Below are 10358 nucleotides of genomic sequence, written 5' to 3'. Positions count from 1 at the left end.
TTTCCCCCCCCCCCCCCCCCTTTTTTTTTTTTTTTTTTTTTTTTTTTTTTTTTTTTTTGAGACAGTTTCACTCTGTCACCCACCTGGGTTGGAATGAAGTAGCACTATCACAGCTCACCGCAGCCTTTATATCCTGGCCTCAAGTGATCCTCCCACCTCAGCCTCCTAGGTAGCTGGGACCACAGATGTGTGCCACCACACCTGGCAAATTTTTAAATTTTTTGTAGAGGTGGGGTCTCCCTGTGATGCCCAGGCTGGTCTCAAACTCCTAGGCTCAAGCCCTCCGTCATCAGCTTCCTGAAGTACTGGGATTACAGGCATGAGCCACCACACACGGCCAAGTATCTGTTTAAAAAGAAAAGTTGTTCCTAAATGATTCCTTACACTCCAGTAAAATAGGGCTGTGAAAATGAGTTCTGTGGAAACCTGACCATAGCTGCTGCTTTTTATTTTTATTTTATTATTTTATTTTTTTATTTTTTATTTTTTTTTTTGAGACGGAGTCTCGCTCTGCCACCCAGGCTGGAGTGCAGTGGCCAGATCTCAGCTCACTGCAAGCTCCGCCTCCTGGGTTTACGCCATTCTCCTGTCTCAGCCTCCCGAGTAGCTGGGACTACAGGCGCCCGCCACCTCGCCCGGCTAGTTTTTTGTATTTTTTAGTAGAGACGGGGTTTCACCATGTTAGCCAGGATGGTCTCGATCTCCTGACCTCGTGATCCGCCCGTCTCGGCCTCCCAAAGTGCTGGGATTACAGGCTTGAGCCATCGCGCCCGGCCAGCTGCTGCTTTTTAAAAACCATACCTTCTTATCTGCCAGTTTTGAGATGGCCCTTTGTTGATCTACAGCTCTCCCTTTTTGGAAGGTGCTGGAAAGAACACCAGTGGCCTTCATTTCCCCTCTGGTCCGGGTCTCCTGTAGATGGCTCCTACAGTTCTGGCCCCTCTGTACACATCATTCTTGCTCAGCAGCTGCACAGGTAGGCAGTGAAAACTAGCATCTTTTTTACTATAGACTGTTGGCTTCCTGGGGAACAGCCATGTTCCATGTTGGATCAGCTTATTGATAAGGGGAAGAGACCTAGCGTTCGTTAAAAACTTACCCAGCAACTTTGCTGTATCACAGAAGTCCTATGCAACATAAAATAGTACTAGGTCCATCTTTTAGACAAAGCAGTGAGACCTGTTCAAGGTCATGGAGCTAGTAAAATGGTCCAACCTGACTTGCCTTACTCCAGAACTTTTTGCTTATTCCATTATTTCCTGTTAGCTCTTCATGGAACCACTTCCTGTATGTCTGATAGCTCACTGTGCGCTCACACACACACCCCAACTAATGGCAGGTGCAGATTGGCAGGTGCAGATTACAAGTATTGCAGTGCAGTTGCTTTTAGCAATTTATCTTCCTCTTTCCTCTGAACTGGATTTAATTTACTTCAGTTCCCCACATTTGGCCTTGTAGCTTTTACCTTTAGAATGGCTAATTGGCTACTGCAATATTTCTTTCATATGTGAATTATAAAAGTGCCCTTAGTGGATGTTTCTTTTCATACAGTTAAGTGTTTGTTGTATCAGTGTGTGACTGGGAAGGCCAGGCTAGCTGCAGGTTATCACAGGCCCCTTGTCTGGACCCCGTGAGTCCTTTTCAGTGGATCATCTCCTGCCCACCCTCACTTCTCAGGAGTGGTCTCGCCGTCTTTACTGGGAGTCCCAGAATGTGCCTGTTCACAGCGATGAGACCCAGGGCAGAAAGATTCCGATTACCCTCTCCCGGTCTCTTCATCCTGACTCCCTGGATCTTACCACAGTAAATGATCAGAAGTGGGAATTCTCATGTTAGCTGAAATTCTCTTCATATTTTTTCTTGTGTTTAGACTTCATTATCTTTAGGCATCCCTGTTATTGATGATAACCACTCTGAACTCAATGATATGATTCCCTAGTTTGTAAGACACTGCACCCCCTCCATATTTAAAAGTTATTTCCCATTGGAGGTATCATTAAAGACTTCTCTCCCTTTCTGAAATCTTGGCTAGAAGAGAGACTGCCAGTTTTCCCCGACAGCCCTACTTTATGACTTAATGCATGGCACCACTTGTGCAGCTGATGCCTGGTCGGGCCACACTTTCCATTATGAACATGTTCTTTCCTGACTTCCCTCACATTCACTGAAGTCCAGATCCCAGCTCAGTTGCTGGCCGCAGCTGCTGCTATTGTAGAAAGTGGCATGAATAAAAAAGAAAGACTTCTGACATTGAGGTGAAACTTTGTCACTGAAGAGATCTTTTCAATCCAAGAAGAGGACTCCAGCCAGCTTCACCGAAGCTGGAAAAAGCTGCAACCTTCTTTTGCCCCTGTTGAGATATTGGAACCCCTACTCGTTGGCTTCCCTCTGCCTTACAGCTGCCCACCTGAGATTTCTCACCTAGGCACAGCCACAGCACAGCACAGAGAAACTCAGTTTCCGGGGACTTTGGCAGGGATCTCGGTCCTGTGGGAGGATTCAAACCCCATCTCAGCCACTTGCTAGCTCTGTACATCCGGTAATATTACCCCACTTCTCTCAATCTGTTCTTGCATCTGTAAAATGGCGATAGTGGTACCACCTTGGTGGCCTTTTAATGAAGATTGTATGAATTAAATGCCCACTGTAGTGCCAGCAAAGAATCCAGCATGGTGCTCAGTGAGGAATACTGTGCATGGCTACAGTTTAACTCCTGTGAAATAGATAGATAGATGCTGGAGGTGGGGAGGTGCTTCCTCTGCCCCCCTGTGATGTTTCTGTGGTTTCACCTTCCCATGCTGGGCAGTGCCCTCCTTAGACAAGACCTGTCTGTGGACTCTTTCCAGCGCGACTGTGCCGCCAGACGCTGGCCCCATGTGCAGCTGTCACAGGCCCTCTGTCTCTCTGCTGGTCGTGTCGTGTTCTCCTCAAGGTGCCGTCCTGCTGTTCATATTGTTTCGTTCTTTCCCACCAGGAAGCATCTCGATGAACAGCCCTGCCACACTCTTTGAAGTTCCTGACACATGGTAACCAGGACCTGAGGGCAGCAAACCGCTGGTGCTGTCGCTGTGAGCAAGAGCCGGCTGGCACATTTGGAAGCCATACTGTATTTAACTTAATCAAATGTGGTATGGGAGGGGTTGGAAACCTAGTTGTCTCCTGGGGGTGGGGGGAACAGGTTTTATTTTTGTGGCTGTGGTTTTTTTCCCTTTTTAATCTAACTGCCTGTTAACATTGACACTCATCACGGTTGTAGGCTGTCATGAATGTGTACGTGCTTAACCAGTGAATTCCATGTTGCTTGTGTGAGGCCTTTCCTGTCATGACCCAGTGTGCTTAAGAACCCGCCTGATGGGGAGTGTCGGCTGTGAAATCTGCAGAAAGAGCTGACGTTCCAGCTGCCGTGATCATTAATTTGGGGGTGTACTCCCCTGCCTGTGCATGTTCTCATGCTGAGATTTTGAGGCAGTTGCAGCCCTCAGTTGGTCTCCCAGTGGAGAAATCAGTTGTGCCTCCCTGCTTCCCACCATAGATGCCTGAAAACATGACATTCTCACACTTGTCCTTCCATCAGGAAGATGTTCACTCACGTCCACCCATGAGAGGGCTTGCTGTATGTCCTTGGCCGTTGGGCATATTTATGTAGAGTTCCTTTTTCCTAAGACGTGAGTTTCTCATGGGGGATGTACGAGTAAAAGGCTTAACTTATGTTCTTATCATGGCGCTGTGTTTACTTTCCAGAGTCTCTGTTCGTTTGTTTGGATGGTGGTCTCGGGGTACGGCAGCATGTATGCATACATGTGTGTGTGCGTGTGTGTGTGTGTGAAATCGTGCAAATCTACAACATGTCCCAGCCCATTCTCTGTTTAAACAGATCACAGCAACGACAAACGCTCATGGCGCTGCTTTGCTTCACCTGCTTCAGATAGATCATTGTTAGATATTTCACATTTTTGTATGGTGGAAATAAAAATGAAAAATGTATTTCCAAAAGATGAAAATTAAAGACATTTTCATAGGACTCTGGTTTTCTCCCCTCTCTTTTTTTAATAAATGAATGATGCTTTTGCTCTCTAGTAATACACAGATAAATTTCACACTCCTAAAAAATCTGCTAAGCCACCAAAGCTGATGTTCATGGATTTTTTTCTTTTTCTTTTTACCCCTAACTGCTGTACCTGCCACAATGGGCCAGCTCTTCAATTCTGAGCTGAGCCCTGGTGGTAAGTGGCCTTGTAGAAGGGTGGGAAGAATGAGGACCCTTACCACTCATGCTGGAATCCCAGGGCATCATACAGATTCCAATTTGTGAGACAATTTCCCCAATCAAGAGCCTCTGTCACACCTGTAAGCTGAGACGGGAGGATCACTTGAGCCCAGGAGTTCAAGACTAGCATGGACAACACAGTGAGACCCTGTCTCTTAAAGAAAAAAAAACTGCCCACCCCTCCTAGAGCAGTCAGCACCCACGGCTCAGTGGAAAGTGTGAAGGTGGGATGGAGACAGGCAGTAAAGAAAGGTGTATGCAGGAGTGTGTAGAGAGGGCTGCCGGACTGCCAAGTCAGCAGCACTCACAGGGAGAAATGAGGAGAGTCTGAACCTTCTTTTGAAAGAAAAGAGGGGCCCAGCGCAGTGTCTCACGTCTATAATCCCAACACATCGGGAGGCCACGACAGGAGGATCACATGAACCCAGGAGTTCGAGACCAGCCTGGGCAACATAGGGAGACCCCATCTCTACAAAAAATAGAAAAATTGGCCAGGCTTGGTGGCGCATGCCTGTGGTCCCAGCTACTCGGGACCACAGGAGAATCACTTGAACCTGGGAGGTGGAGGTTGCAGTGAGCTGAGATTGTGCTGCTGCACTCCAGTCTGGGCGACAGAGCAAGAATCTGTCTCAAAAATCAAAGGAAAGTAATTTCACAGGGTAGTTGTGAGGATTAAATGAAATTACATACAATGTCCAGCATGCGCAAGTACACAGTAAATTGTAGTTGTATTTAAAGATTATGCTTTTGATCTGAAACCCTTACTGCATTTGCTTCTATCAATGGGAGCAGACATAGTCACTGGAATTTGACTTAGAATTAAACACCCGGAGGAGCTTTCATACATGCCCAGACCTTTGTTTTCTCTGCTGCGTCAAATAACTTAAAACAGGTGAGCTGTGGCTCATGCCTGCAATCTTGCCACTTTGGGAGGTGGAGGCAGGTGGATCACTTGAGCCAGGAGTTTAAGACCAGCCTGGGCAACATGATGAAACCCTGTCTCTACAGAAAATTTAAAAATTGGCCAGGTATGGTGGTGTTCGTCTGTTGTCCCAGCTACTCAGGAAGCTGAAGCAGGAGGATTGCTTGAGCCCAGGAAGTTGAAGCTGCAGTGAGCACCACTGTGCTTCCAGCCAGGGTATCAGAGCAAGACCCTGTCAAAAACAAAACAGGTGAGATGGGCTAACCCACTTCCTCCTCCACACACACACACCAGGCTTTCCTGACATATTTTTTGGGCATAAAATCCTAGGATGGTACTTCTGGCCTTCTGATACTGAGGCCCAGGGGCATATTATGACAACAAGGCTATGGTCTGGGGTCTTCTTGAATATGGTAGCCAGATCTGGAGGCAGGCGTCAGAGTGGGAACTTCTGTGTTTCCCTGCAAATAGTTCTGTAGTCCTTTGATTTTGGAGCTGGGCTGGAGACCAAGCACTGTGGCTCTGTCCATTTTCATCACTTTGTATTTGTCCGGTTTTCCCCGTGAGATTTTATTATGAAGATTTTCAAGCATACACCACCCAGGTCATCGTTACCATTTTGCTGTACAGTCATGCCTTGCCGTCAACAAAGGAGGTCCCATTAGATGACCTTAGAACTGGGAAATTCCCATCAACTCCAGTGTATCTGTGTTTTAAGCTAAGTGTTGTTACAAAGGGGTCAAATAGTTGAAAAAAATTTAGAAGTTTATTAAGTAAAAAAGTTAACAGTAAGCTAAGGTCATTTTATTCTTGAAAGGAAGATTTTTTATAAATTCAGAGTAACCGTGAGTCCCAGGCCTTCACATTCACTCTCTACTCACCCTTCCAGCCCTGCAAGCTCCATTCATGGTAAGTGCCCTACACAAATGTACCATTTTTATTTTTTATACTGTATTTTTACTATAGTTTTTATATGTTTAGATACACAAATACCATTGGGTTACAGTTGCCTACAGTATTCCGTACAGTAACATGTTGTAAAGGTTTGTAACCCAGGAGCAATAGGCTATACTATCTAGGTTTGGGTAAGAACACTCTATGATGTTCATACAATGATAACATTGCAGGCTGGGCATGGTGACTCACACCTGTAATCCCAGTGTTTTGGGGGGCCAAGGCAGGAGGACTGAGTTCAAGTCTGCAGTGAGCTATGACTGCGCCACTGCACTCCAGCCTGGTAATAGCGAGATCCTGTCTCTAAAAATAAAAATAAAATAAAAAATCCTTCTATCCATGTTTGGGAATATTAATTTTTTTTAAATCACCTAATGACGCATTTCTCAGAATGTATCCCCGTCAATGACATGTGACTGTATTCGCTTTATTACATATCCTTCCATTCATCAATTTTTCTTTTCTTTTTTTTGTTTTGTTTTGTTTTGTTTTGTCTTAGAGACAGTCTCACTCTGTTGCCCAGGCTGGAGTGCAGGGGCACCATCATAGCTCACTGCAGTCTCAACTCCTGGCCTTGAGCAGTCCTCCCACCTCATCCTCCCAAAGTGCTGGGATGACAGGTGTGAGCCATGGAGCCTAGCCTACATAATGTTTTTGATATTCATCCATGTTTTGTAGGTATCAGTAGTTCCTTCCTCTCTATTTCTGAGTATGGCTCTACCACTGCTTATTTATTCAATTGATGAACACCTAGGCTGTTTACAGTTTGGAGCCATTATGAATAAAGCTGCTGTGAACAGTCTTGTACAAGTCTTTGAAAACACAATCTTCAGTTTGGTGGAGTAAATGCCAAGGAGTGGAACTCTTGGGTCATGGGATAGGTGGTCTATTTAGAAACGGCCAGATCTTCTCCCAAAGTGATCATAGAATTTACACTGTCACCAACAATGTATGAGAGTTCTAGTATCTTCCTTCCTTAGCAACATTTGGCAGTGTCAGACTTTAATTGAGCCATTTTGATGGGCGTATAGTATATCTCGTTGCAGTTTTCGTTGTCATTTATCTGATGACTCCTAATGATGTACTTATTGGCCACAGGTATATCTTCTTTTGTGAGTTAGCTGTTCAATTATCTTGCCCATATTTCATCAGATTGTTAGTCTCTTCATTAAGTTGTAGAAGTTGGCCAGGCATGGTGGGTCACACCTGTAATCCCAGCACTTTGGGAGGCCGAGGTGGGAGGATCACTTGAGGTCAGGAGTTTGAGACCAACCTGGCCAACATGGTGAAACCCCATCTCTACTAAAAATACAAAAAGTAACTGGGCAGGGTGGCAGTCACCTGCGCCTGTAATTCCAGCTACTTGGGAGGCTGAGGCAGGAAAATCACTTGAACCTGGGAGGCGGAGGTTGCAGTGAGCTGAGATCACACCACTGCACTCCAGCCTAGGTGACAGAGCAAGACTGTCTCAAAAAAAGAAAAAAAAATGTTGTAGGAGTTGATTACATATTCTGGACATCAGTCCTTTGTCAGATAGTTGTTTTGCAAATATTTAGTCCCAGTGTATGGCTTGCTTATTTTCTTTTTTTTGGCACCCGGGTTCATGCCATTCTCCTGCCTCAGCCTTATGAGTAGCTGGGACTACAGGCACCCACCATCATGTCCGGCTAATTTTTTGTATTTTTAGTAGAGACAGGGTTTCACCGTGTTAGCCAGGATGGTCTCGTTCTCCTGACCTCATGATCCACCCGCCTCAGCCTCCCAAAGTGCTGGGACTACAGGCGTGAGCCACCGCACCCAGCCAGCTTGCTTATTTTCTTAACAGTATATTTTACTGGGCAGAAGTTTTTAATTAGGATGAAGTCTATTTTATAGACTTTTTCTATGTCCTGCCTAAGAAACCCCCAAGTTATATTCATCCATGTCTCCTTCAAGCTTTCTAATTTTAGCATTTATGTTTAAATCTATGATCCATCTTGAATTAATTTTATGGATGGTATGAGACTAGAGTTGAGATTCCTTCGTTCCATATGGATGTCTAGTTATTCCAGCACCATCTGTGGAGAAGACCTTTCTGTTTAATTGTTGTGGTGCTTTGGTCAAAATTCTGTTTACCTAATTATAAGCATGGATCTTGAGGGTGTGTGTGTGGGTTTCATTTTATTTTCACTGACAAATAATAATTGTACATGCTCATGGAGTACATGGTAACGTTCCTTTTTTTTTTTTTTTTTTTTTTTTTTTGAGACAGTCTCTCTTGCCCAGGCTGGAGTTCAGTGCCCCAATCTTAGCTCACGGCAACCTCCACCTCCTGGGCTCAAGCAGTTCTCCTGCCTCAGCCTCCTGAATAGCTGGGATTACAGGCATGCATCACCATGCCCAGCTAGTGTTCTGTATTTTTAGTTGAGACGGGGTTTTGCCATGTTGGTCAGGCTGGTCTCGGACTCCTGGGCTCAAGTAATCTGCCTGCCTCGGCCTCCCAAAGTGCTGGGATTACAGGAGTGAACCACTGCCCCTAGCCAATAGTAATAATTTTGTGTGTGTGTGTGAGACAGGGTCTTGCTTTGTTGCCCAGGCCGAAGTGCAGTGGCATGATCTCAGTTCACTGCAGCCTTGACCTCCAAGGCTAAGGCAACCTTCCAACCTCAGCCTCCTGAGTAGCTGGGACCACAGGCATATGCAGCCAAACCTGGCTGGTTTTTTGTGTTTTGTTTTTGTAGAGATGGAGTTTCACCATGTTGCCCAGGCTGGTCTCGAACTCCTGGGCTCAAGTGACCTGCCTGCCTGAGCCTCCAGAAGTGCTGGGATTAAAGGCGTGAGCCTCCATGCTGTTCTCCATAGCGTCTGTACTAGTTTACATTCCTGAATGTGTGTATTTATTTATTTATTTATTTTGAGACAGTCATATTGTAATTACATGTGTAATGTAATGAGGTGATGGATATGCTAATTACCTTTATGTAATTATTATACATTATATGTATGGCAACATTACATCAGTGGTTCACCCAGGCTGGAGTGCAGTGGCACAATATCAGCTCACTGCAGCCTCCGCCTCCCGGGTTCAAGTGATCCTCCCACTTCAGCCTCCCGAGTAGCTGGGGTTATAGTCACATGCCACTGTACCCAGCTGATTTTTGTTTTGTTTTGTTTTGTTTTTTGAGATGCAGTCTGGCTCTGTTGCCTAGGCTGGAGTGCAGTGGCATGATCTTAGCTCACTGCAACCTTCACCTCCCGGGTTCAAACAATTCTCCTGCCTCAACCTCCCAAATAGCTGGGATTACAGATGTCCGCCACCATGCCCAGCTAATTTTTGTACTTTTTAGTAAAGACAGGGTTTTGCTGTGTTGGCCAGGCTGGTCTCGAACTCCTGACCTCAAGTGATCCACCCGCCTTGGCTTCCCAAAGTGCTGGTATTACAGGCGTGAGCCACCACGCCCAGCCCCTGAGTGCGTGTGTGTGGGGGGTGGTTTTGTTTTTTGTTTGTTTGTTTTTGAGACAGAGTCTCACTCTGTCACCCAGGCTGTAGTGCAGTGGCACAATCTCAGCTCACTGCAACCTCTACCTCCCAGGTTTAAGTGATCTGCCTTCACCTCCCGAATAACTGGGATTACAGACATGCGCCACTATGCCTGGCTAATTTTTGTATTTTAAGTAGAGACAGGGTTTCACCATATTGGCCAGACTGGTCTCGAACTCCTGACCTCATGATCCACTAGCCTTGGCCTCCCAAAGTGCTGGGATTACAGGTGTGAGCCACCGCTCCCGGCCGAGTGCGTGTGTTTTTAAAGTGCATCATTATTACTGAGCAGCAGCACCAAGAGAGTCTCACAGTTCCTGTGTGTTCTCACTTGGACTATTTTGCAACATTCCTCTTGACGTTGAAAAGAAAATGCCATGACGCTTGGTTACTGCTGAGGCGAGGCCAAGCCACCCTCTCCAGACCTGGGAAACCAGTGAGTATTAAAATAGTTCAATCTTTTCGCTACTTTTTTTAAAATCTCATGAGTTCAGCTGAAATCTTTTTCCCCCAAATGATTCATGGAGTAAATCAATGCGTCTGATTTTGCCAAGGAGGGGAAATAGGACACCTGAAGGCCAGTTCATGTTTCCCCTGGTTGTGAGCCATCCTCTCCTCCAAGTTGCATGCTCCCTGCAAACAGCAGTTCTGTTTGTCTTCAGCTGCTTGCTTTTTCTAGTCGTGCTGTGAACTTG

General features: G+C 45.8%; 1 protein-coding gene across 1 annotated transcript in view; it reads left to right on the top strand.

Annotated features, from left to right (window-relative positions):
• Positions 1–4021, top strand: part of PARN (poly(A)-specific ribonuclease) — a 160272-nt gene extending 156251 nt beyond the window's left edge. Inside the window, exon 11 of the mRNA XM_017864534.1 lies at positions 2975–4021. Within this exon, the coding sequence (XP_017720023.1) occupies positions 2975–3030 (56 nt within the window). The 3' untranslated portion in view covers positions 3031–4021. The remainder of the gene's footprint in view (positions 1–2974) is intronic.
• The last annotated feature ends 6337 nt before the right edge of the window (positions 4022–10358 follow it).

Source organism: Rhinopithecus bieti, unplaced genomic scaffold, assembly GCF_001698545.2.
Source record: "Rhinopithecus bieti isolate Rb0 unplaced genomic scaffold, ASM169854v2 scaffold_76910, whole genome shotgun sequence".
In the NCBI taxonomy this organism is placed as follows: domain Eukaryota; kingdom Metazoa; phylum Chordata; class Mammalia; order Primates; family Cercopithecidae; genus Rhinopithecus; species Rhinopithecus bieti.
This window is presented reverse-complemented; position numbering and strand designations above follow the sequence as displayed.